Consider the following 26,704-nt stretch of genomic DNA (forward strand, 5'->3'; position numbering starts at 1 on the left):
CCTGAGCCCTGTTTAGGTTTTTAACATCCTTCCATGTGTCAGGAACAACAAATAGCCTGTGAAGGACGTGCTTTGCCCCAGGAAAACCATTTGAGGGGGATGTTGGAGACTGGTGGTGGAAGGGTGCCGGGAGATCTGGGGGCTAAGCTGAAAGAGATGGGATCTGGCTGGAAATAGGGAGAAATTCTTCCTTGAGAGGACAGTCAGGCATTGGAGGAGCTGTGCCATCTCTGTGGAACCCAGGCTGGCTGACTCACAGAATCTCAGACTCATTTGGGTCAGAAAAGACCTCCAAGATCATCAAGTCTGACCTTCAGTTGTGGCGTCTGTGAAAACTTCCCAATATCCTGATTTTTTTTGTTGTTCTTCTCAATATGGTTTTCTGTGTGTGACCCGGATTTTATAGGAACTGGAAGTTTTGTGCCTTCAGGCCATACAAGGGCAGCATGTTATTTAAATTGCTGTGTAATCCCTTAAAAGCATTTTCCTGAGTATTCCAGAGGCACTTTCCAAGGAAAGTCTGAGGGTTTAGCATCAAGCCCACTGTAAATGCCAGTCAGAAATCCTGAGTCCACGAATTACAGCAGCCTCCTTCCTGCTTTGTTACTGCTGATGTACACACTCCATTCATTTTTCCTTGTTAAATTCCCTGTGTGTGCACAGCAGGATCCTACTGGTGCTTTTAAGGAACAAACATGTACAACTAATCCGAAATTTTCTCTAAATGCAGCATATTTACAAGGTTGTTTCCAACGTTTTCAAACCTTAAACGTATCCACATAAAGGTGGTTTGGAAAACGAGCATTGAGAGGGAGAAAAACGAGGGAGGAAACTCAGGATCCTAGGGATGAAAAACGAGGGAGGAAACTCAGGATCCCAGGGATGAAAAATGAGGGAGGAAACTCAGGACTGAGGGAAAGGCAAAGAGCAAAGAGTAAGCGAATCCCATCCCTCATGAAAAATTAACTACTAGAAAAATGAGTTATTATAAAACATGAGCCATTGTTAATTATATCAAAGAGCAGAAGGGACTCCAGCAAGAATTCCGGCCTGACATCTGTCCCAACAGGATTAATTTAAAATAAACATCAGGAAGAACGAAATAAATCAGTTGGTTTGTGCCTCCTCTCGCTCCGGACCGTGGAGGAATGAGGCTTTCTGCAGGAAAGCCACAGAAAGGGCTTTTCCCCCTTCTCTATCCATAAAAAGAAATAACCACTGCATTATTTCTAGATTTTGGAAGAAAACTGATTAGGAAAGCTAAATTACAGGAAAATTTGCTCAAATATTAGGAAAAAAAATGAGTTGGGAGGAAGGGGTCTGTCCTTGTCCCTGGAAAAGGGGGCTGCTGCCTGCCTCTGCATCCCTGGTCCCAGACCCACATGCTTCCCTGCGGCTGCCGTCGGGTGACATCATGTTCCCGAAACAGGGAGATCCCTTTGGGAAATCAACTCCCACGGGGTGTCCCAGCTTTCATCTCTCAGGGAGGTGAGAACAAAACCCAACCATGCTCGTTAACGTGCCATATAATTCCCTTTTTATAGACTAATTATCCGATGTGGTACAAATCCCACCCCACTCACGGATCTTTGGCTGGGATAGGGAGAAACACCCTCCCCCCAGCCTGGGACAGGGAAAAACATCTAATTGCTAAATCAGCTTCATCCTGAGCAATCCAGAGTCCTCTCCTTGAGAAATCCATCTCCTTGGCCCACGGACAGCAGAGGATGCTGTTCCCTGCTGGGAGGGTCATTCGTGTGTAAGAAAAAAAAGAGGGAAAAAGGGATTAAGTGGAGGTGAGGAAACATCTGTAGAGCACAAACCACAGCTTGGGCTGAGCAGGATGGGATGGCCAAACACATCTGGTCTGCTCCTTAAATCCAGGTTCAGGGACCACCCAAAAGATGGAGGAGAAACCGGAGCCGGCTTCATGCAGCTCAATCCCTGTGTATGACAAGGGAAATAAGAATGGGATGTTCCAGGGACAAGGGAATTCCAGGGAATTTGCTCTGTGCCCTGAGCCAGGCGCTGAGGGGCAGGGGAATTTACCTGCTGCAGAGGAAGGAGAGGAGTTTTCTCACCAGCTCTTCCCAGAGCACTTGATGCTTCTGAAACCACGACGTCCCCAGTGCGGGAAGCAGAAACGCTCTGGGAACAGGCACAAACTGCTTCCTTGTGGGAAATCTGGCTGAGTTCCTGGGATTTTCTCATTTATGGAGTGCTAAATGCTGCCAGGTGCCATCGTCCCCATCCTGGCTTTCCCGTGGGCTTCCTACAGTTGCTGCATCCCTGCTCAGGCAGCGGCCTGGGAAAAGCAGTGAGCACAGCACGGGAAAAAGCTGGATTATTGATGAAGTTATGATATTAATTACATTATTTATGAGTGCAGAGAAAGCAGAGTAACAAAGAAAACTCCGAACAGCCTGGCTCCATGGGAGAGCCGGACACTCCCAGCCCCGCTTTGCCGAGCTTTTGCTCCGTTTCCTTCCAAAAGCCCCTCTCCATCAGAACAGCCTGTTTGTTGTTTTCTAATACGGATATTCCGGTGCTCCTGCCGCTCCAAGAGCGGAAAGATATCCATGGAGATGCAGGGTTTTTCCAGCCTTGTTAAATTGATTTTCTTTTAAGAATCACTGGGCGGTCGAAGCGCTCGGGCTCCGGCCTGTTTTCGCGGAACACTCCGGAGAGGTTTATAGAGATATTAAAATTAAATACGAAGCCACGGAATAAATGGTGCCTCCATTCAGCGTGTCTTGTAAATCCAGTTTAAATGGTTCCCTTTATTAAATATCCCTTCCTCTTAAAAATGGATTAACTGCTCTCACTGGAGGCTCTGACGGAGAAGCCACTGGATCCCTATGGCAACGCCGCGCTCCGACAGCCCCTCGCTCCGTGCCAGGCCCTGGGCTTCATCCCAGTTCAGGTGTCCCCATTATGGCACCTCCTGTTATTAATCACCATCTCTGATTAATAATCACCATCTCCCATTATTAATTACAACCCCGAGGCCGGCACCGAGTGCTGTGACCTCACACCACGCCGGTGGGTCCCATCCCGTGCGGAACACATGGATAGCATCTGGATACCTTTCCCGGTGCAACCCAGTGCTCACCTGATTCCTCCTCCGTTCCCCTGATTTTGGGCTTGTTGTTTTCCTCTATTCCTTCCTTTGTCCTCAGTCTCTCAGGCTGCCCAGCGCCGCTCCGGTGGCACCTGCCTTCGGTGGTGACCGTCCCCCAAGCTCTGCAGGGGCCCTGCAGAGTCCTTGATCCATGCTCCAGGCTGGCATTTGGAACTTAAGGAAAATTCATGTATGAAGGGCTGATTTAGCTGGATTTTGGGGGTTTGCAGGAGGCTGGAGCGCTGCAATCTCAGCCAGTCCCCACCACGCAGTCCCCCAGCGCAGCTCCCTTCCTGAATGGGAATTACCTTTCTGCCGAGGGCTTTTAGCACAGGAAGCAGCCTCCAGGAATGTCCAGCTGGATGTTTCTGGAAAAACAGTGCCATGCAGGTGAGCTGTGGGTCCTGCTGCTCCTGGATCCCAAGGTCACAGGAATGCAGCCACAGGGATACACAGTCAGGGCAGGAGCAGTGGCTGGAGCGGAACGTGAAAAGCTCAACCTCATTTTTATTTAGCTTCGAGTGACACAGGCGGTGAGGGAGCAATTCCAAGAGTGGCTCTGCGAGGCCACGGCTGGTTTCCCATGGATGGATCCTGTGCCAGTGGCACCAGGGGCTCGCTGTGCTGCCAGTGCAGCGTTTGGAGCAGCAGAGCCAATGCTGGCACGCAGGGATTAGCGAGCATTTATCCCTTATCTCCCCCTAAACCCCCCGCTCGGCGAGCCAAGCGTTTATCCCATATGGATGGGGTGACAAGGGCACAGTAAAACTGGGAATTGCCCACGCTCGGGTCCCTGGAGCCACCGGGTTAATACGAGGATGTGAAATCCCTTCTCCCTGTGTGGCACTGACTGTGCCAGGGCTGGTCCCGCCCCTGGTGATGGCACAGAGCCCCCGCAGAGCTCGGCACGGCTCATCCATCAGCAGGGACGGAGCCAGGCGAGCGCTGGAGTGCTCTGTCACCTTAATGGGACGCCCCAAGCTGCTCCCGTCCCTTGGCTCCGATGGATTCTGGCACAATTACACTCAATTATAATTAGTGGCATTAAAGCAGCACTTAAACACAACCAGGAGCTCATGGCTTTCGCTCTGGAGGGGGAAGACACTCCAGCCAGTCCTGGATGCTGCTCTGGATCTGCTTTGGCTGGGAGATGTGGGGAGTGAGGTGGGGAAGCCCCTGGACCTTGGAATATCTCCTACCCCCCAGTGTGCTCATCCCAGTGCCTGAACCTTATCTGAAGCCTCTGGAGGTGCCCACAGCCCCGACCGCTCCTTCCCAGTGCCCCAAGTGCCTCCTTCTCCCTGCAATTCCCTCAAGGCTGGTGATGCTCTGTCACCTCCAGACACTGCACGTGGAAACGAGGGAGATGTGACACAGCAGGTCGGCTCTGCCAGGAACCTGAACCACCTCTGGTGATGGAAAGCAGCCACGGAGCCACCGCGGGATCCCCAGCTGGCCAAAGCCGGGTGGGATTCTGGTGGCCACACACCTCCCGCTTCCCAGCCGGGTGAGCCTACGCCTTCCCGACGCTCCAAGGACAACCTGTGGCCAGCGGGACCATGCCGAGGTGGCAGCAGGACGTTCCTGGCAGCATCAGTCAGGACGCAGGAGCAGTTTGCTGAACGCAGGATCCAGGAGAGCCGGATACGGCTCCGCGCAGCTCCCTCGGGTGGCAGATTCCAACAGTAAATCCAATTTTGTTTGACATTAATCCCAACTTTTCAGCCCGCCACAGATTATCCATTCGGTGATGGCTTGCCACGCGGGAAGAGCTGGGAAGGAAGAGCTTTTTCTCCATTTTCTTTCCAACAGAGCCCTCCAAGGGAACATCCACACCTGGATAAGTGCCAGATCCGGCCGTGGCGCAGGCACAGGGCACAGGTTTCCACTCTCTTCCTGGCACCCACCTCACTGACGCCTCAGGGCTGCTGAGTCACATTAAATCCAACTGGAAAATCTCAAACTGGTTCTTCAGCAGAAATCTCAGGCCACGGGTTCGGGAATATCGTGCTCAGTGACCCCCACACCGGCTCACAAATATAAACGTCCCCAGACAAGCTCCTTCCTCTCCTTGGGAGGATAATTCCCAGTTTAATTCACTTCATCACTGTGGTGGTTTCCTTTTTCAGGAATTCTCTTGGTTTTATCTGGCTTTCCAGGTTTGTACCTCTGCTGGCAGCTCCCTGCAAGGAGCTGTGCTGTGACATGACTGGGTGCAGGAAGGAAAAGACAGGGATCCAGCAAAATCCCTAATCCCATGAAGAAATCCAACCGGGAATTTAAGAACTGGTGTGATGCCAGCAGGGCTGCAATGGGACAGGGATCGAGGCAGCTCCGGAGCGGCCCCAGCTCACCCCGTGGGACCATCTCAGGATCTCCTGCTATAGGTGACCTGGGAGCAAAAATGCTGCAAAATCCCGGATGCAGCTGGCCGGGATCTGAGGCATGTTATGGATGCAGTTCCCGTCCCCACCCCACAAGCCAGATGTGCCCCTCACTCACTTCTCTGTAATTAGGAGCTAATTCCATGCCAGATATTACTCTTCCCTTCTGCTCATTTTGTTCCCAGAACTCATCCCCTCCCTCCCCAGGCGTCCAAGGGTCCACTCACAGCATTATTCATGGGAATAGCCGATTCCAAGGGTCACATCACCTCCCCACTGCTTGGACACGAAGGGACACCCAACACAGCCTGGTCACAGGAAGGGCTCTGAGCCCCGACCAAGGTCCCCACGGTTTTGGGATGAATTCCCTGGGGTATTCACCATCCAGGGCTGCTCTGGCCGTGAGCACCCCCAGACAGCTCTCACCTGGCTGTAGCTGCAGACATTCCCATCAGGCAATCCCGATCCCGTTATCCCGCCCCTCGCTGCGCCTTTTCGAGCGGGGTGACTCCTCTCTGCTCTCTTCCCACTTGGAATCCTCCTGGTTGTTCAGGATGTCTGTGCAGAATGCTTGTCCTTGGGGTGCCTGTGGCACTTGGTGCCTGGGGCTGGGATGCTCCGACGGCAAGTGCTGACGGAGACAGCGCTCCAAGCAAGATGCTTTTCCAAAGCAACATTCCCAAGTGCTTCCCACAGGGTTCCTAAAGCCTAGCTGAAACAAGCTTCGCCACCACCACCTTCCCTGCCTGGGAAAACTCAAATATTCCACTGACAGCAGCTGTCAACAGCAGATTGGAAAAAAGGAAGTCAGTCCCTGCCCATCCTGCTGCCACTTGTTCTATTTCCTTGGAAAACCCAACAGATTTCTCACCCCAAGGCCTGGAGCACCCAAATCTGCTCCCAAGCACTCCTAATTCCTGCAACCACTGGATCCAGGGGGGAAGAAGTTCAGGCAGGGACGGGAATAACAGCCCAGCACTGGTTTGTTTTCTAAATCAATACGGTTTTTCAAATTTATTTTTTAAGAATTACTTCTAATATATCTTTTTCACAGAAGGAGGGAATAGGGAATGTTCTCATTCCATCTGTAAACACTGAAATACAGATCTGGGAAACCAGGGAAGAGACACAAAAAAGTGCATTTTACAAAATTATCAACTAAAATATATTTTACATGTATTAACGCTTCGATTTAAATTCTACCGACTGCATTTTTTTTTTCAGTTTCAAAAAATATTTCCATATCTAATAGATTAAAAAAGCAGGAAATCTTTTCATTAGGGATAAGACATTTCAATTCATTTACATGCTGTTTGCACAACAGCATCATCAACCACGTGAACCTCAATGTCCATGGCCTAAAGCAGATTCAGCATGAGAAGAGTCAGGTTTGTCCTCTCCAGAGCCAGGTCGGAGCCTGTTCCGGACCCAGGGCAAGGATAATTTCTCTGCTACCTGGAGAGGAGTCAGGGCAAGGTGGGAGCAGGGAGAGAGTGGGCAGGAGGAGGAATTTCAGAGGTTCCAAGGCCCTGACTGCAGCAGTGCTCAGGTTCTCCTAGCCGGCAGGTCTCGCAGCATTCCATGTCCAGTGGCACTGCCAGAGGGAAACACCCACGGCAGCTCACCTGCTTCAGGCTGGGGGGCAAAGGAGTCCCCATGGAGCCAGACTGTGGATTTAGGGTTTCCCATCACCTCCTGCCCACCCCGGGGTGCAGCTGCTCCCCTCTGCCCTCACTGCTCTGCCCATTCCCTCCATGCCACGGGCAGGAGCAGCTCCGCTTCTCCAGCCTCCTCCCTCCCAGCTACGGGGGAAAACCATTCCATATCCTCCACCAGAAACAGCAGAGACCATGTCCTCCAAGGCCTCCTTGCACCCCTTCATCTGACTGTCCCCAGAGTGCTGCCACCTCCCACCCCAACACAGCCCCCCCAGTCATTCCAAGAGACCCCCAGTGCCAAGAGAATTGTTAAGGAGAGATCCGGGTGATCCCTTTGACAACAACAGTATCTTGAGGTATAAGTGAGAGAAGATGCTTCACCTGCCAATTTTTTGCTTGCACACCTGGGATCCCACCTGCTGGAGCCGTGTGTTCTCCCTGGGCTATGCAGGAGGGAATAAACAGGAATTTTCCAGCGGGAATCGCCCACCGGCAGCAGGGAGATGCCCACCCATCATGGTGGATTCCAGGCTTGTCACCCCCTCAAACCATCATCTCTGGACACAGTCCCCTCTTTGGTATGTAGAGCAAATCTCTGGAGAACTCCTGCATTCCCAGACTATTCCATGTAAGGGATTGGATGCTGTGGGGTTCTCTCTTCAGGCCGGGCAGGCAGGTGGCTGTCGGAGCAAGGAGACCAGCCCTGCATCCCGAGGGAATACAGGGAATGCTGCTTCCACTGACAGGACAACATTAAAGCAGAATGGACGCTTCCACCACGGAACACCATTTCAAAAGCCCCAGAAGACTGGGAAAACGCAGATCCCTCATTTCAGTGGGCTGCTCCACCAGCAGGAATTGGGTGACATGGGCTCGGTTCTCCTTCTGTCCGGTAGTGCAATCTCGGGCTGGGCTCCCAGCCTGGGGCAGGGACTCCCCGGGATTTGACGCTGTCCTTTGGTTTGCTTTGGGATTAACTCCAAGTTGGCGTTGAGATAAGCTAAGGGCTGTCTGGGATCTAAGGGCTGCCTGGGATCTAAGGGCTGTCTGGGATCTAAGTGCCATCCGGGATCTGTACAGGTAAGGCAAGAGGCAGGACCTGCGGGGCTCGGGCCGCATGGTCCATGCGAACCTTTCCCGATGCTCAGGTCCCTTCAGGAGCCACAAAGCCACTTTGGTGAGCCTGCTCAGACACCAGGATGAGTTTGGAGCAGGGAGGCTGCCAAAGGCTTCAACAGCAGGCCTAGGATCAGGACAGTCACGCGGGGAGGGAGGGGAATTTAAACAAGCCAAAAACACACAAGAAAAGGGTTTGCCACTTCCCCCCTCTGGCTGCTTCCCACTGCACACACACACAGGGATAAGCAGGGACTGTAAATGACGTTACAGGAAACAAACTGGGAAGGAAGGGGAAAACCCACGGCCCCCTGAGCCATCAGAGGAAGAGCAACACTCGGAAGAGAAGAGGAAATGTGGTTCTCACTGGTAGAGCCCACTTTGTGAGCTCCAACCTTCCGAGCGACACACACTGGTGGGCGCTGGGCTTTGGGAATGGGGCACGAGACCCTCTGGGCACAGTCAGGACACCTGGGATAGGCCCAGTTCTAACCCTGCACTGGGGTGTAACACCTGTTACCCTGGCAGCTCCCTCTGCTCCAAGCCCCAGTCCAGATGGCGAATCCTGGAGCAGCGAGGTGAGGGGAGGAGAAAGACAAGGGAGAACAGGGGCCACCTCTTCCCCTGCTGGAGCAACACCTATCCAAGCATGACACAAGGCCACTCTGCATCCAGGCAGCTCCCAAAGCTGTATTTTGAAGAAGCTCTCACCCACTGAGAATCCTCAGAGTCATCCCTGTGGGACAAAGGAGACTCTCCTGTGCTCTGCCAAGGAACTGGGCTCAGTTCCCACCGAAACCCCCCGACCTGTCCCAGCCGGACTCAGTGCTGCCCCGCCACATCCCTCCTGCACCTTCCCGCCTGTCCCGACCGTGGCTCTGCATCGCTTCCTGCCTTTTATCCCCTGCAAACCTTACCAATAGATGCATCTCTAGATACATATATAGATATAGATTTACGTATGCAAATCCCTATATCTATATACATATATTTATTTTATACGTATATACTTTTCATTTACGCTTTTTTTTAAATGAAGTGCTGTGCTTTCAACCGCTGCCTCCCCTCCGCGGGCTCCGCTCCTCTCGCGCGCTCCCGAGTCCCAGGGCGGAGCGCTGGGCGCTCCCACCTGCAGCAGCACGAGGTGAGTCGGGAGTGCCCAGGTGTCCCGGACCATCGGCTTGTTCCCGCCGCGCTCCGGCGGAAGGAGGCTCCTACTGGGGGTTCTTCAGGATGCGCCCGTGCCTGAAGTCGTAGACGTGACGACAGAGGAAAACCAGCTCGGGGTCCGTGTCCTCGGGCACCTTGCGGTGCAGAGGGGTGGAATACTCCTCCGAGGGAGGAACCATGATGGTTTTCCTGCCCGGGATCCCTTCGACTCGACGCTTTGCCAAGGCACAAAATCTGCAGGGCAATCGGAGCACAGGAGTTATCACGGAATCCTGGAACGGTCTGGGTGGGAAGGGACCTTAAAGCTCAGCCAGTATCACCCACAGCCTTGGGCAGGGACACCTTCCACTAGCCCACATTGCTCCAAGCATGGCCTTGGACACTTCCAGGGATGGGCAGCCACAGCTTCTCTGGGCAACCTGTGCCAGGGCCTCACCACCCCCACCGGGAAGGATTTCTCCCTAATATCCAATCTAACCCTTCTCTCTGTAAGTGTGAAGCCAGTCCCCCTTGTCCTGTCATTCCAGGCCCTTGTAAATAGTCTCTTTCCACTTTTCCTGTTGGCTCCTTCCGGTACTGAAGGGGCAATTAAGTCACCATGGAGCCTTCTCTTCTCTAGGCTGAACAATCCCAATTCTCTCAGCCTTTCCTCACAGCAGAGCTGTTCCATCTTCTGATCACCTTGGTGGCCTCCCCTGGACTCACTCCCACAGGTCCACATCCTTCCTGTGCTGAGGACCATGAACTCAGTCCCTCTCCTGCTGTCTGTGACCTGCTGGAAGCCACAACCATGGCTCCCAAGGATAAGGGGGAAGGGATGGAGTCTGAAGGAGAACGAAGCTTTGTTCAGGGAGAACTCCTGCTTTCCATCCCCCCCTGAGCTGCAGGAAGCAGCACAAGTTTATATTTCCATCCTGGCACGTGTTGTACAGCACCAAAGATGACAACAAGTAACCCCCCTGTTTTTGCTGCTCACATACAAGCACCAACGCTTGGGAGCCCCTCGATGGGAGCATGAGAGGCTGGGGAAGGGGCTGGAGCAGCAGGAGGGGCTGAGGGAGCTGGGGGGGCTCAGCCTGCAGAAAAGGAGGCCCAGGGGGGACCTTCTGGCTCTGCGAGTCCCCGACAGGAGGGGGGAGCTGGGGGGAGGTTGGGCTCTGCTCCCAGGGAACAAGGGACAGAATGAGAAGAAATGGCCTCAAACTGTGCCAGGGGAGGTTTAGGTTGGATACTGGGAAAATTCCTTCATGGAAAGGGCTGTCCAGCCCTGGAACAGGCTGCCCAGGGCAGTGTGGAGTCCCCATCCCTGGAGGGATTTAAAAGCCATGTGGAGGAACAGTTGGAATTGACCATCTCCAAGGGCTTTTCCAACCCACACGATTCCATGATTCTACACAACCCACACCCAAAGAATCCGCCGCGGGAGAAGCCCTCAGCCTGCAGCAGAGCGAGTGTCACTCCCCCAGCTCTGCCCCACCACAGCCTGCAGGGCCGGGATGGACAGTCGGGATGGCTGGAAACGGGAAGAGCGAGAGGAGCTGGAGGCAGGGGAGGTTTTGGAAGAGCAGCAGGTCCAGAGCTCCACCTACCTGCAGTACTCTGCGAAGGTCAGCACGTAGCACTTCTCCTCGATGCAGGCAACGCTGTTCTCGTCCTGGTGCCGGGACGCAAAGATCTCGTTCTGCAGGAGGGAGGGAAGGAAGGAAGAGGTCACCCCGCCGGCCAGGACCAGCCCCACACATTCCCCCAGCCCCTCACCGGGGAGTCAAAGCACGCCCACAGCAAACACTCTAAATTTAGGGCCAATATTCCACACAACCCGGACACCTGCCATGTGTTCCTGTGCACCAGAATTTTATCCAGCAACACGTGAGCAAAGCAGAGTCTCCCATCATTTATCTCTGCCCAGCACACACTCTGTGAGGCCTAGTGCCCAAATCCCAGGCATTTCCAATGTTACAAAGCTCTCCAGCAGCAAGGCCACAGCCAGCTGCACCCCTCGGCTTCCCCTGTCCTCCTGGATTCTCTAGTCCACCTCTATATCACAGCTAAAGGAATCCCTTCCTCATCCCAATTCAATTAAAAAGGCTACTTTAGTGAGAGAAACAGCAACAGTCTTTTCTGGAATCATGGAATAGAATCCTGGAATGGTTTGGGTTGAAAGAGGCCTCAAAGCCCATCCAGTCCCACCCCCTGCCATGGGCAGGGACACCTTCCACTAGCCCAGGTTGCTCCAAGCCCTGTCCAACCTGGCCTTGGACACTCCCAGGGATGGGGCAGCCACAGCTTCTCTGGGCAAACTCCCCTTCATTTTTTCCCAGAGTAATTTAGGGAACTTGGCTCTGCAGCAGGCAGGATTAGTTAAATATGGGGCAACCTGTATGGAGCCACTGGAAAGAATTCCAGGTGCGGTTAGATCAGCAGAGATGATGATCTCTGGGAATAAGGATTCCCTGCAGGCTCCGTTTCTGCTCCTAGCCCCAAGGAAGGAGGCTGGAAGGGAAGACTCACGAAAGGGTGACCATTTGGGGACAGGGTTGATGAGGGACACTGGGAATGCCACACCTTCCTTCTGCACCTTGGGGTTCTGGTTTGCTCCTTAAATTAAAACTCCCTGAGCCACCTCTGGCAAGCCCAGCCCAGCCCTCAGCTCAAGCTCTCTCTCGTTTGAAGGCCCGTGTAATTAAGCAGGTTTGCAAAAACCTGGCTTAATTGCTCCTGGCATTCTCCCTGGACTAAAGTGCAACTGGATACACTCACCTTTTGTTTATAAAGTAGCACATTTTGGTTTAGAAACTCACCTGTGCCCTGCAAACCAGGCAGGTGCAATTCCCTGGCTGCTCCCCAGTCCTGCTCTCACCCCCTCCCTCCCTTTCTGTCTAAAAAAGGAATAAAAACGAGAAAAGCACCAAGTATTTAAAATTGTGTTGAAAACAGCAGTAAATTCTCCATTCCCAGGTAAAACCAGCTTGTTCTGTCACCCAACACAAGCCCATGCAAAGCAGAGCAAGCCTTGAAGTCACAGTGATTCACATGTTTTTCCTTTGAAAAGCAACTCCTTTATCCTGGCACGGCATCCTTGAGCCAGACTTTAGTTCTCCTCATAAACCTCTACAGGGCAAGGACGATGCACCCACCTTCCTGCACAAAACTAACTTGCTTTTCAGAAGCAGATTAAGGGATTTATTAAAAGGCAGCACATGGTACAGGCACTCCAGTGTCCTGCAAAATGGCAGCAGGAGCATGGAGCTCTGTGGGAATTAGAACAGCCTTTTGGAACAGCATCTGATCTTGATTCAGCAGAAACTCGCTCTTCCTTACTCCTAAGGTAACACCCAAAGTGACTTTTCAGTTAATACACGGAATTTTCTCAGATTAAAGGGAGAAACACTAAAACTCAGCAGAGTAGACCCCGTAAGGAACACAACAGCTTCTGTCAGAGCCCAGAGTTTCTCCACAGGACACTAAATTTGGGGGAAAAGCCCATCTATAGGACACCACCGCTGGACACATCTGGCAAGAGCTGCACCACAGCCAAGAGAGCTCTGTTTGTACTCAGTCTGAGGTCACCCAGGAATGCAGGGAGATGCTTGGGGTGATCCCCTATTCCCACAGGAACACAGCCATGCTGGAATGCCCCCGGCCCATATCTGGACTCACCTGGTGCATGCTGGGGTTGCGGCCTCCCTGAGTGTGCTCTGGTCTGTAATACCACAGGAGGCTCATCATCAGCTCCCCTGCAACAACACCCATCCAAACACGTCAACCCGCAGTTTTCTGGGAGCGTTTTCCCACCAATTCCCAGCTGCCTCTGTTCCCACAGCGCCCAGGGAGAGGCAGCTGTGAGTGATAAATATTTCATGCTGAACTAGGTGTCCTTTTGTTACAGCCTGGAGTCAGTCACATGGCTTTCCCACTACACCTTCACCTCCTCCTTCTTGTAGGATCCAAGGGGGTCAGTTGGGCCCAAAAAACCCCCGAGGGATTAAAAAAAAAATAATAAAAAAAAATCAAACGTTTCCACCTGGAAAAAGAATCCATTCAGCACATGAGCTGGAAAAGATGCTCATCCAAAGGTGGGACTCCCAGGTTCAGGTCAGAACTGCTGCTGTGATGACATGACCAGGATGGGCCTCACCACACCTGGATTTATGTCTTTTACATGGAATTTCTTGGGATTATTTTTTTATTTCCTTTTTATGGAAGACTTGCAGTTTACAACATTTAGCTCATTCTCCTTGGCTCAGGTATTGCCAGCCCTTAACATAAACCCCCACTGCTCCCATCACCACCGCTACAGGGGTCCACCAGGAGCTGCTGTGGAACAGTCCCTGCTCCCACCAGCTCCCAGCCCAGATGTTGGATTGGAGCAAAAAGCAGCTCCCCAAAGTTTGCTGCAGTGGAATAATAAGGGAGATGGCTGCTAAGATGGGCACTTGGCAGATATTATGTGCTTTCACATCCAGCAAGATTTCCATTATCAGTCCCAGACTAGTGATTAAGGAACATTTCAGTTCCTGGAACAATCCAAACGGAATCCACGGAGCTCATCTCCTCTCCATCCCCTGGTACCCTCCCGAGCCTGCAGCTCTCCCCAGATCCATCCCTTCCCTGCTTCCAGCCCGCTCTGCGGAGCACAGAGGCAACACAGGCTCTCTCCTGGCACAGTACCTGTCTTGGGGTCTTCCCACAGCGCCGATATCTTGGCGACGTAGGGCATGGATTTCTTGCGGGGCCCGGATTTGAGGAGCACGGTGTCGCGCACCCGGATGATCTCCCCGTCCCTCTCCACGGCCTGGTAGCTCTTGCGCATGGCTGGCTCGGGCTCGTTCTGCAACACACAAACCACAGCCTGGGGTTGGCTCCCCCAGCCCAAGACTCCTTTTTTCCTCCTGTGAATTCCAACCTAAGCCTCCCCAGGGCTCAGTGCTCCCGCTCCAACAGATCTCCAGGAGAAGTCATGCAGCATAAGATGCTGCTTGTGGCGTCTCTGTTCCCACCAGGTTGGTTCCTAACACCAAAGATCAGGCCAAACGAGCTACTTTTTCAGTAGCCACATGGCCATTGCTTCCAAATAAACCAAACCCCAGCTATTCCTCCTACATCGTGCTGGGAGCGAGGAGCAGGACATCAGCAGCAGGACAGCCCTTCTCACTGAAGGGAATACTCTTATTTCAAATTAAAACACATTTGCTCCTCCCATTCTGCATGAAAAACCACCATCTTCAGGAAAGTCACCTTTTCACCTGCCTGTCTGGAGGGCACGGACAACTAGGTGTGTTTTGAGTGCTGTGTGTTTGCCTGACACAAATATTGTCAGGAAACCAACAAAACATGAAATATATGACACATACAGGGCAGGGATTGGCAGGGAGGCCGTGGCACAGAGCTTTCCTTAGTGGGATTACTAAATATTCTGTTGTACCCCACGACAGTACAAAACAATCACTTTTGGGACTGTAAACTGGGGGCTTTCAGTTTGTTTTTGCTCTGAATTTCATTTCAGAACACTTGAGCAGGATGGTTTGACCTCCTGCCACATCTCCCAGGCAGGACTGGCAGCATTTTAAGGAGATTAAGGCCACGCTGCTCCTTAGGGATGTCACAGCCGGAGGGATGGAGGCACAAGGCCAGTCCCTGCCCTTCACAGCTTCATCCTGGCACCTGTGCTCAGCCCCAAGAGCTGCAGCTCCAAAACCTGCCCTGGCTGATGCCCTCAGCAGCCCAAGGCTGGGCCACCACAAAGCAGCAGCACAGACCCCGTCTGGCCTGCAGTTCTCCCTTCCTCTCCCTCCTGCTGGCATTTACTGCACATCCAACCTCATCCCACCTTCCCAGACACCACGTGGGGCCGCATTTCAAGCTCTTATGTTTTAATAAGATGAAGGATATTGCCTTCTCCTTCAACTGAAGTGGACTTTACTGGAGTTAATTGAATTCCCTGGCAGGAAATCTCCCATCTTACAGGAGCCAGACTCTGCCCCTCAACACAACAAATGGGAAAGTACAGACAAGTAATCCCCGGAGGAGTGACCTGCTGTGCCACCGTGTACGTTACAAGAAAAGGGAGTTTGGGGTGCTGGAAAAATTCCATCTGGGAGCAGGATACTGCCTCAATCCTCTGTGCTCAAGGATATTCCTGTGGGGCTACAGACCAATCAGTGAGAACCACCTGCCTTGATGCCTGACCCTTGTAATGAGGGTAAAACACCTCTCACCTTCTCAGACAGGTTTGCCCTACCCAGGAGGAAGGAGGACGATCCCTGTAGGAGGGACTCCCACGTGCCACAGGTGCCAGCCTTGCACATGCCAGAGCCGGGAGGATCCGGCAGCTCGGCGTTCCAGCTGAGCCCAGCACAGGAGCAGCAGGTTCTCCTCCCTTTCCAAACCCCTGCCACGCAGGGGGCACTCAAGAGAACAAACCCAGCAGCAGCTCTGCTCCTGCTCAGAATTCCTCCGAGAGGTTCCGGCTGGCACCCGGCGACCATCTCCAGCCCGAAGCCAGACCCAGCCCCCTCCAGCCTTTGTGCCCTCAATCCCTGAGGGTGCACAAGCCCCCTCAGGTCCAGCACTCCAGACCTACCACGACGTAGACGGCCTTCTCACAGGCCGTGCCCACGGGGATCCAGCCGTTGGTCGCCCTGCGCCGGCTGATCCGCTGCTGCTTGGGGTGGGAATGCGCTCCCGCCGCTTTGCTGTTGGAGGCGTGCAGGCAGCCCGGCGTGTTCCTCAGCCCGGACTTGGAGCCGCTGGGGGGCTTGGAGCTCTGTGGACATTCTCGGGCCATGGTCTGAGGGTCAGAGTTGGGGGTCTGCAGGTGAGGGACGGGCTCTGCAGCCGGTGGCACGCTGGGAACGGGACATCCTGAGAGCGGGTGGGCAGGAGAGGCGGGGTGTCCTGCCACCGGGATTGTGAGGTTCAGCTGGTCCAGAGACTTGCAGCCTTCTGATGGAAGGGAAGAAAAGAGACACAGATCTCACCTGAAACATAAAGCAACTACACAACCAAGACCGTCCCGAACCACAGCTGCGTTCCCCCGAAATTCCCCGTATTGCATTACAGCAGTAAAGACTCTCCACGCTGTAATTCCATTTTGCACTGTCACTGGATCCTAACAGCAAAGCCATTCCCGAGCCTGCGTGCTCCAGTGCTCTGCCGATGACACTGCACCACAACAAACCCAGCTGAATCCCAAGGAACGCCAGCCAGGAATACACACAAGGCTGGCCAGTGTCCAAAGCAGCTCCAGCCTGTCAATATGTGTAAAAGAAATAAAAGGCTTATGGGAACGATGGGAAGGATTAAGTCGCAGTAGCAGCAGCAGCCAGCTCCTTCCAAAAGGCCAAATTCTACTAATCAGGGAAAATTGAGACGGTTCTCCAAATTAAGTCCAGAAAGAGAAAACAAGGTGGAACAGAACTGCAAGATGCTGCACCCTCAGCAAAACCGTGTCCCTGCAGCAGACACAGGAACCACAACAGGTTGGAATTCAGCTGACGCTGCCTCTCGGAGCATCCCAGAGCGCCTCGCTCCGCTCAGGAGTCACAAACAAGCCTCAACCCAAGCCGACAGAAGAGCCAGTCAGATTGGAATTACCTCCTGTCAGCAGGAAAAAGCCTCCTGGACCCATGTGTGACGCCTCTCTGTTCCCTAACCCTGAGTGTGCTTTTTGGGGTGACCAAAGGGCAGCTCCGGGCGGGCTCCAGGATTTGCCTCAGACTGGAGCATGTCCCTGCGGAGCTGCTTACAAACGGGAAGGGAAAAATCCATCCCAAGTCAAGCCGAAAAACTGCTGAGAGCCCTCGGAGAGACGGGAAGTTGTTGCCTCCTGCCTCCCCACTGACCCTCCCTGAGGGGCTGCAATGGAGCTGTGTCAGGGATGCCATGGACCACTGTCACTGTCACCAACCCTGAGCGGCAAACGCCACAGGAACTCGCTGGAGAGCAGGGACACCAGGATGTGGGCGCTGGCAGGCACAGGACCACAGAGCAGGGAATCACCTCTCAGGTATTCTGCTTAAAAAAGCAGTTTTTAAGCTTGAGCTAAAGCAGGATGAAGCTTCACAAGAATGTGTACTGAAGGTCAGGGCAGTCAGTGGTGCAGAGCTGCTCTTGCTGGCACCCCTTCCAGCCTCTCCGATGGCACCGGGCCTAAAGCAGCTCTCACAGCCTGTCCTGCCTCATCCCCACCACCCTGCTCCCCCACTGCCCTATGTCACAGCCTGATCCCTCAGTATGGACCACAAAGACACTGATATTCCCACATGAACACCTGGAATGCACCAAATCAGACAGATGTAACACATGGCACGTCAAGCTGGATCCCTCATCCCACTGCTCTCCGATGGGAGCCTGCTCCTGCAGCCAAAGTGCTCCTTTAGTTCACTAAAATACCCCACTCTAGGGAAGGAAAATACTTCAGAGGTGTACAATCATATAAAAATTAACCCCTAGGCATAAGTCCCTGTTCGTATTTTCAGAGACCTTATAGGCTCCAATCCACAAACCAAAACCTAAAGGATTCCGGTGTCGTAGGATTTTAAATCCAAGTTGCTCACAGGAAGGAAATCGCAGCAGTGGGGTGAAACACCAGTAAGAATCCACTGCTGCTGCCCCTGCCAGCACTGTGAGGAACCAGCAGTCCACGGGGAGGGCTGAGTTCTGGGAAACACTCCGTCTGCATCCTTCTGCCTGCACAAAATCAGAGGCACCAGCGTTCGACGCCTGAGGAACAAAGCAGACTGGTGTGACCTCGGGGCACTAGATGGAAACTGTCAGGCCAGAACACACTGCTCAGCTGCTTGTCTTGTGAGCATTCCACTTCCAAGAGCTCTGAAGCCACCAGCGAACCCTGGCTGGCTGCTGCCGTAGGAAGCAGCACCACGAGAGCGGGGATATTTCGGGAGAACGGAAATTACACTTCAACCAAAGGCTCCAGAGTTTCAGCGGCTTCCTACAACGGAGGATGACAAAGCCTTTCTCGAACCAAAATGCCATCCACCTACCTGAAAATCTGTTTTCAGTGGGTAAGTCGTGCCAGCTCTTGGCTGGGACACGAGGTTTTAGTGGGAAGATCCGGTGCTGGCACTCCCAGCAGCTGGAGAAGCAGCCTCCTCTGCAGACTGGCTGCTTGCAGCACTGTCCACCCTGATGGCTTTATACAAAGTGCTGGTGTCTGATAACCCCCACACAACACAACATTTTAAATATTTAAAAAGCTATTTTTCAGCAGCAGCAGCAGAGGCAAAGCTCCAAGGTAAAGCAGGAAGTCTGGAAAGCAGGCGGGGGACAGAGGAGAGCCGGGCAGGTAACAACTCACTGGGCACCCTCACCCCTCCTCATTTCAGGGCTTCATTGTCACACACTGAGAGCACAGATGGGACCAAGAATTCCCAAACTAACAGCGTGCCCGGCACTTAGACCCCCTGAGTGAAACTCCCTACACAGCCCTGCCAGCTCTGATCCACGGAATCTGAAGAGCCTGCATCCCCCCAGCCGGCACCGTAAGAGTTTAACAACTCCTGCTTCTTCACACGCTCCGTGAGGATGTTCAGCCCCCAGAGCGAGATTTCGGGGTTGCAGGAGTCACTCTGGCCGGTGTGCTCCGACCCTCGGCTTGGAGCAGCACGGCGGGATGGCTGCACCTCCCGGAGCGTGCAGGAACTGAACCCCGCTGCTTTCACACAGATCAAAGCTCGGCAGCAGCTCCGGCACGACAAGCCATGAGTCACCTTCTCGCCGCCCGAACCCTTTCACCGATCCTCCGCTTCCCACACCGACGAGACCTTTCGGTGGGAAAAACCCTCCGGGCTAAACACGAGGGAAGGGGAGGTGGGAGGCGAGTTCTGAGACGAGACACCGCGTGCGCTGGGGCGGGGGGGGGGGGGGAACCAAGGGAACCGCCAGCCCTCTCCTTTCTCCCGGGAACGCCGCCCGGGACTCGCCTGCCCCTCGGCACCTTACCTGCTGCAAAAGGCATTTTGTAGGGGAAGCTGCTCCGTCCCGCGGTCACGCTGCCGACGCGGCCCTCGGGCACGTGCAGCACTCCGCAGACGCTGAAGCTGCTCAGCGCGGCTCCCTGCCCGCAGCAGTACGGGGAGCTGCACCAGTGCAGGGGCTGCAGGGGCGCGCCCGACGGCAGCGCCCCGGGAGACACCAGGAGCCCCTCGCAGGTGGCGGCCTGCGACAGCTCGTCCTTGGGGTAAACGGAGCAGGGGGAGTAGCCACTGTATCCGCTTTGGCCGTAATAAACGTAAAACCCGTTCAACGGGGTCAGATCCGAGGATTCGTAGAGACATCCACAATCCGCGTGATTCCCGGGCACGGGCAAGGGAGGGAACTGCTGCACGGGAAAGGAAGGCTGATGAAACTCCTGTTTGGGGGTCGGGGATTTCTCTCCGGGTCTTCCGTACTCCGGCTTCATGGAAGCTTGTCCTCCCATAAGCAAAGGCAGTCTGTGGTAGAAGCCCTCGGTACTCGCGTAGGAGCCGGACAGTGACTCGTAGGGGACGGGCTCTGTCGTCCCGTAGAGCCTGGAGGAGTCCCGCTGCTCCCCTTTCCCAAAGGTGCCCAGGGCCTGGCCTTGCCAGCCGTGCTGCCCGTCCATTTTTAAGCTGGTCGCTTCCTTCTTGGATTTGACACAGTTCTTCCTCCCGGCTTTGGCCCATTTGAGCATGGATTTCGAACAGTGGTTCTCGGACTTGCCCTCTCCGTCCGATTTACTCCGCGGCTTCAGAGGCTGGTCTTTCTCGTGCGTCAGCTTGAGGAAGGCCACGGCGTTGAGGCTGGCCAGTCTCTTTGGGGTGGGATGGTAGGAGACGGCTCCGTCCTCCCTCTTTGTCCCATCGTCAAAGACCTCGTCCAGCGAATGCTCGCAGCTGTTGCATTTCTGACCGGGCTCGGGCCGGTTCTTCCCTTTCCCGGTTTTCACAGCCGGTTTCTCCAGGGCGGGCCAGTTGTCCCCAGCTTTGCACTGCAAGCCCTTCAGGGCACAGTCCCCAGCGGGTTTCCCGGAGTCCCTGCGGAAGCGCCTGCCGGATAACAAGCCATCGTCCCGTTCGAAGAGCAGGTTGTTCACAGCCTCCGCGTTCAGCGAGGCCAGGCGGCGCTTCCTGGGCTCTGATGGAGCAGCATCGAGGTCCTGCTCCGGCCCTGGGTAAGTCCCTGTGCCCTTCTCCCCGGGCGGATCGCTCTTCCCCGCTCCCACGGGCTGCACTTGTTCGGAAAACATCCGAACATCCATCCAGCTGGGAAGGTGCTTTTTTTTACAGCTCTGGCTCTGCTTGGACAGAGACCCGGCCACATCCTCCAGCCGGGTGAGCAGCACCTTGCAGGTCTTTTTGCTGACCGAGGGGAGCAGGCGCCGGCGCAGCGGGTACGTCTTGCGCACCTCGCGCGGGCTCTTGCCTTTGTGAGTCCCCACGAAGCCCCCGGGGCCGCTGGGAGCCTCGGAGGCGTCTCCGTCCCGCTGCTCCCCGCGCTCCGTGCCGGCCCTGTCCATCCTCCTGCCGCCCGAGGCCTGGCCAGCACAACCAGCTGGGTGTTTCAGAAGGAAAAGCTGTTTCTTCCGGGCATGCGTCATAGGATCAATGTCCAATCCTGGGAACGGACAGGAGAAAACAGCCATTAATGTCGCCGAGGGGGACCCGGCTCCGCACACAGCACCCACTGCCAATTAGGGGATATCTGGGGAAGCTTGTCTTTATACAGCACAGCCTGTTTGGGTGATGGCCAGTTAAGCCAATTAAGAGACAGGATGCAATTAGTTAGATGTGGTTTAATATCAGGCCGTGGAACATGATAGTAATTAAAAGCAAGGTGGGGATGGCAAATGCCACAGCAGCTGGGAAAAGCACAGAGCTGTTCAACCCAGCTCCCTCTTACGCTGGTGCCGTTCCCAACACTTCACAAATTCCCATCAAATTTCCGAAATCTGAAGGCTGGTACAGGGCACGGAGCAGAAATAACCCCCAGTCTGTGATTTCCTGCATGTTGATACAGGCAGGCTCTTCCAGCGTTGTTTCGTGAGACAATTAGGCAAAAGAAAAACAGAAAGTCCACCCACTCGGGGGGGAAAGAAAACTTGAGCCATTAAACAGAGACCTGCCAACATTAATAAATTAAATCCATGCAAATCCCTGTGCAGGTTGGGACCTGGCTGCACGCTGCTCCTGTCGTCGTGTCTTACAAAAGTTGGGGACATTAAACACCAAATCACGTTGGGCAGGGAGGCCCCAAAGATACATTCACGGCAGGAAAAAGAAGCCCCAGCTTCCTGAGTTATCCAGCAAACCAAAACCTGATCTTTAATTAAGGAATTCAAGAATTCTGCGGTGCGAAGGAGCACACGTTCCCATAAGAAGCTGCTGCAGGTCCAACGCTAAGACAGGATATGAGTGGGTGATACCAACCCATAAACGTTAAAAATGTCAGTCTAAATGAGTGATAGTGGAATAGATTTAATTAAGTCTGTCTCTGAGCATCAGAAACAGCAGAAAAGGACAATTACTTGCCTTCAATGGTATTTACGAAACAGTCAAATTCCATTTATTGGCACCAAAGAGCTGATCTTTGTAGCAGCATCCACCTAGGAGGGGTTTGCTTGTCCCTGAATCAGGATTTGGGCTGGAACTCCCCTCAATTGACACTGGTCTGCCACTTTTGAGGCGTTTAATTAAAGCTCCTACTGCTTTGGCAGTGATTAGAACAAAGCTCCCGAATTACAAGAACTGTTCATTTGATATGGTTTAATCAAGCTGATAATTAGATTATCTATTTGAAATAAGCTTGATGTGTTTTAATTGACTCGCTTATATATGTGTTAACTAAGGGAAATTCAGGGACTGAAACCCACTGGGGTTTGCACAGTGCTTTTCTGGATGTCAGGCCCTTCCTGGAGTGTTTTGGGGTGACTGGGCCCTTCCACCCTGTTAAACATGGGATATTTCCCAAGGCTGGTGCCCCGACAGGAGAGCTCGGTGGGGAGCAAACACTGATGCACGTGCGTGTTTTGCTTATCAGAAATTAGGGAATCAGGAGGATCGAGTCAGACGGATTTTCCTCCACAACTGGAATTCTTCTTGCACAAGAGGCCAAACTGAGCACACACCACCTCTGGAGTTTGGAAGAGGACTGTAATTTAAAAACTGGCTCGGGCAGAGCAGGGTTTGGCAGTGGCACACCAGGCATCCTGCAGATCCATGCCCCGGGGAGGACAGCTCTTCCCGGGCTATATGGACCAGTGGTTTCCTTGCAGCTCTCATCCTATTTTCTGTTATCCTTAATGAGAGCCTGAGCCTCTGGCAGAGGTGAAAACCCCAAAATAAATAGCCATGGTTTTTCTTAACCCAGCATCAGTCACCTCATTCTCCTTAGGCTTCCGCAGGTAGGAGCCTGACCCGCCCTGGCACCGCAACATCCTGAGGGTTTAGTGCCCAAATCAGTTGGAATATTCATTAAAAACTGGGCACTATAGATGTGACTTTGTTCACACCACGGCTGCTCTAAAGTTAGGAAAAGCCTGGGGGAGATTGAGGGAAGCTATTTAAGAGAATCGGGATTGTTCAGCCTGGAGAAGAGAAGCTCCAGGGTGACATAAACTGTGGCCTTAGAGTGCCTGAAGGGGCTGACAGAAAGATGGAGAGGGGCTTTGGACAAGGGCCTGGAGTGACAGGACAAGGAGGAATGCCTTCCCACTGCCAGAGGGCAGGGTTAGATGGGATATTGGGAAGAAATCCTTCCCTGTGAGGGTGAGGAGGCCCTGGCACAGGTTGCCCAGAGAAGCTGTGGCTGCCCCTGGATCCCTGGAAGTGTCCAAGGCCAGGTTGGATGGGGCTTGGAGCAACCTGGGCTAGAGGAAGGTGTCCCTGCCAATGGCAGGGGGTGGGACTGGATGAGCTTTAAGGTCCCTTCCCACCCAAACCATTCCAGGATTCTAGGATTCATTGCCAGCACCTACGGAACAAAACCCATCCTTAGCATGCTGCACTTCCCAGAAGCCTTTCCACACCTCCCCAGTTACCTGCAGTGCGTGGATTGCTTCGGGATGCTCCTGCTGCCAGCTCACCTGTGATGCAGCAATCCCTTCTCTTCCCCCAAGCACAACACAGCCACGGAGCTTTTGAACGCTGCTCAGAACTCAGCCATCTGACAGGCAAGTGCATCATCCCTCAAATCAGAGCCCTGCCGAGCCTCCTTCCAGCGAGCATTGTGCTCCTGCCAGCTGGGAAGGGAGAGTGGCAGAGCTCTTCATCCTCTCTCCACCTTTGTATTGCTGCACAAAGCAAAGGAAAGCTGCCTGTGCCCACAAGTCTTCCAGGAAAGCACAAGATAATGTGGAGAATTGAAAGTGAAGGTGCTGAAGCCAGAACCACCCATTTACTGCTCGTGGCTGAGGAGCTGGATTAATGCTGAGAAGACACTGAGGTGTAACTCTGTGGGAAATTAAAGTTCCAAGCAGCTGCATCCAGAGCCCACCAGGAATTTTCAAGCTAGTTGGAATTGCTGCCTCCTTATCATACAATCCCAGTATGGTTTGGGGAGGAAGGGACCTTAAAGTCCATCCCATTCCGACCCCCTGCCGTGGGCAGGGACACCTTCCACTAGCCCAGGTTGCTCCAAGCCCCGTCCAACCTGGCCTTGGACACTTCCAGGGATCCAGGGGCAGCCACAGCTTCCCTGGGCAACCGTCCCCTGGCAACTCCTTCCTCAAACTGGACTAAACCTCCAACAGTTCTGAAAAACTGCCTCTGACAGCTGTTGAACCCAAAGCAGACCAGGATGAAGAAAAATTAAAAACACTTCTAATTTTCTGCTAGAATAAAACCACGACCCAAACAGCAAACTCAGGAGAGAGTTGATGCCTCATTAGCAGGAAAAGGAGCAAGTGTGATAACAGCTGCACGTTCTGTAATCACGCAGCTGCAGCATCTGTCTCTCCCTCTCCAGCACTTGATTGCAAGGGAAATTAAAGGAACTAGTCTGGGACTACCCCTTCAAGCCCCATTTCCTCTCCAGAGCTCCACCACGGAGACGCACGTTCCGAGGAGACGGTGCCAAAAGCACAGAAATTAAAGCTTTTAAAGCTCCTAATCCATTTGGCACTTCAGTGATACACAAAGAGTTACGACAGCACCAACCTCCTCTCCGTGCACCGCACCGCTCCGACGGCTCCCAGCCCCGTCTGCTTCAATCCCATCTATCCACATCCATTGGAACGGCTTACGCTGTGACAACAGCCCTACAACTGCAAGTATCTGGAGGATTGGCTCCTTTCTCCCCGCTGCTTTTACAGGAGACAAATTCCCAGTGCTCTAAGGAATGTGTTGCACGGAGGAAGCCTCCCAGGAGCTCTGGGAAATCCGGATAAATCTCAGCAGCATCAGGAATCCCCGGCTGAATTACCCAAACACCGCGCACGTCCCGAGAGTGGGAACACCACTTCCATCTCAAATGTTCAGAAAATCTGTCACTGTTGGAGCCTGCAATTTGTCTTCCCTGGGTCCAGCCTGATTTTTCTCCGGAGACCCATCGAAAGCTCCATCATCCACACGCTCCGGAGAAAATTGTTTATACAGAGCTCATTAGGCTGCAGAAAGGGCTGGTTTCTCTCACTCATCACCACAGCCCTGACCATTGGACCAGAGCAGGATTAGATGGGATACAGGGAAGAAATCCTTCCCTGTGAGGGTGGGGAGGCCCTGCCACAAGTTGCCCAGAGAAGCTGCAGCTGCCCCATCCCTGGAAGTGTCCAAGGCCAGGTTGGACGGGGCTTGGAGCAACCTGGGCTAGTGGAAGGTGTCCCTGCCCATGGTAGGGGGGTTGGAATGAGATGGTCTTTAAGGTCCCTTCCCACCCAAACCATTCCAGGATTCTGTGATTCTATAAAATACCAGATATATTAAGCATCACCCGTTCACACAGAATCGCCTGTTGCAAGTTTAAATAGGTTCTGTGTAAAGCTGCCATGTGACAGCTACACAAACAACAGCCTAAAAGATCCCTACAACTAATTTGAAAAACCAAGTCGAAAATATTCCGGGACAGGTTTCGCAGTCGTGTTTACAGAAGGAGCACCAGCTTTGCCAATCAAGTTAATCAAGGTTTAAAAAAAATAAAAAAAAATAACCCACACAAGCCCTGCTCATCTGATTTTTCATAGATGCAAAATGCAAACTGGATTCCTCGGCGGCAGAAGGCTGAGTCTGGTAAAATATCAATCACATGTCACTTTGCTCAGATAGCTCTGGCACCCTTCCTGTTCCGCAGACAAAACGGAATAACAGATTATTCCCAGGGCTTTATTTTGAAGAACAAGGTGTGAGGTTTTTCTGTAGTAAATATTAAAGCTCTTCTATATATTACACTCACACCCTTCCACGGCTTTAGGAGCTTCCTCCAAGCTGCTCTGCCTAAATAATTCAGGCTGTGCCGTGATCCCGTGTACGACACGTGTGGCTGCAAACTGTGCTGCCGGTGGGAATTCCAAGGGCAGGTGCATCCCTGCCAGCTCCTCTCCATGCCATCCTATCCCTGGATCCGGATTTCCCTTCTCCTCTCTCCAGTACATCACCCCCCACAAAACTCTCCCTGCACTCTCTTCCCAGTAGGAACTGTCTCGGGATCCAAAGGCAACATGTTCCTGCTCAACAAGCTCAAAAGTGGCTTTAGGGGAGAAAAAAAACAATGCAGGAAATTCAGGGATGGGCAAGACATCCCTTCAATATAACATTCCACTAATCATCCTGAATTCTGACCCAAAATGCAACTTCAATGTTTTTTTTTTGTTTCCTTTAAATAATCTTCATCTTATTTTCCCCACCTCAGAGTGTCCCTCCAAACTGCCTGTGCCCCATCTTAGTGTCCTAATCCTTGGCACTGCAGTTCCAGGTATGGACTCCAGGAGTTATCATCTCTGAGAGGAGTGCAGAGGACAGCCTGGATTTTAAAATTTAAATAACATGCGTGGTTATAACCTCGACTGAAATTTAAAGGAGCCTTAAGCCCAAGCAGGCAAAACAAGGCTCTGTTAAAGAACAAGTTCACGTCATATTTTCAAGGATTCTTGTGTTCTGACTCATTCCCAGCTGAAATACCCTGACCAGAACTGCCTTTTCAGACTAGAACTGCAATCTGGATTATTTTCAGTTTTAGAACAAAGTTCTTCAGGCACTACCAGCTTTCCCTCTGGAAATACCTTCTGTTTCTCTGTGGTTTTGAAAGCAGTGGCACGTCGCTTCGCCCTCAGCTGGGTTACA

General features: G+C 53.1%; 1 protein-coding gene across 1 annotated transcript in view; it reads right to left on the reverse strand.

Annotated features, from left to right (window-relative positions):
* Positions 1-6,487: 6,487 nt before the first annotated feature.
* The window catches only part of BAHD1 (bromo adjacent homology domain containing 1), a 31,568-nt gene continuing 11,351 nt past the window's right edge, over positions 6,488-26,704 (reverse strand). Inside the window, exons 2-7 of the mRNA XM_051776976.1 lie at positions 19,413-21,047; positions 16,033-16,394; positions 14,121-14,280; positions 13,110-13,186; positions 11,039-11,130; positions 6,488-9,683 (exon numbers count right to left, since the gene is read on the reverse strand). Coding sequence (XP_051632936.1) covers positions 9,494-9,683; positions 11,039-11,130; positions 13,110-13,186; positions 14,121-14,280; positions 16,033-16,394; positions 19,413-21,030 — 2,499 coding nt within the window. The 5' untranslated portion in view covers positions 21,031-21,047 and the 3' untranslated portion in view covers positions 6,488-9,493. The remainder of the gene's footprint in view (positions 9,684-11,038; positions 11,131-13,109; positions 13,187-14,120; positions 14,281-16,032; positions 16,395-19,412; positions 21,048-26,704) is intronic.

The sequence above is a fragment of the Manacus candei genome, unplaced genomic scaffold (genome assembly GCF_025592945.1).
Source record: "Manacus candei isolate 608988 ecotype Guabito, Panama unplaced genomic scaffold, ASM2559294v1 h1tg000009l, whole genome shotgun sequence".
Lineage (NCBI taxonomy): Eukaryota > Metazoa > Chordata > Aves > Passeriformes > Pipridae > Manacus > Manacus candei.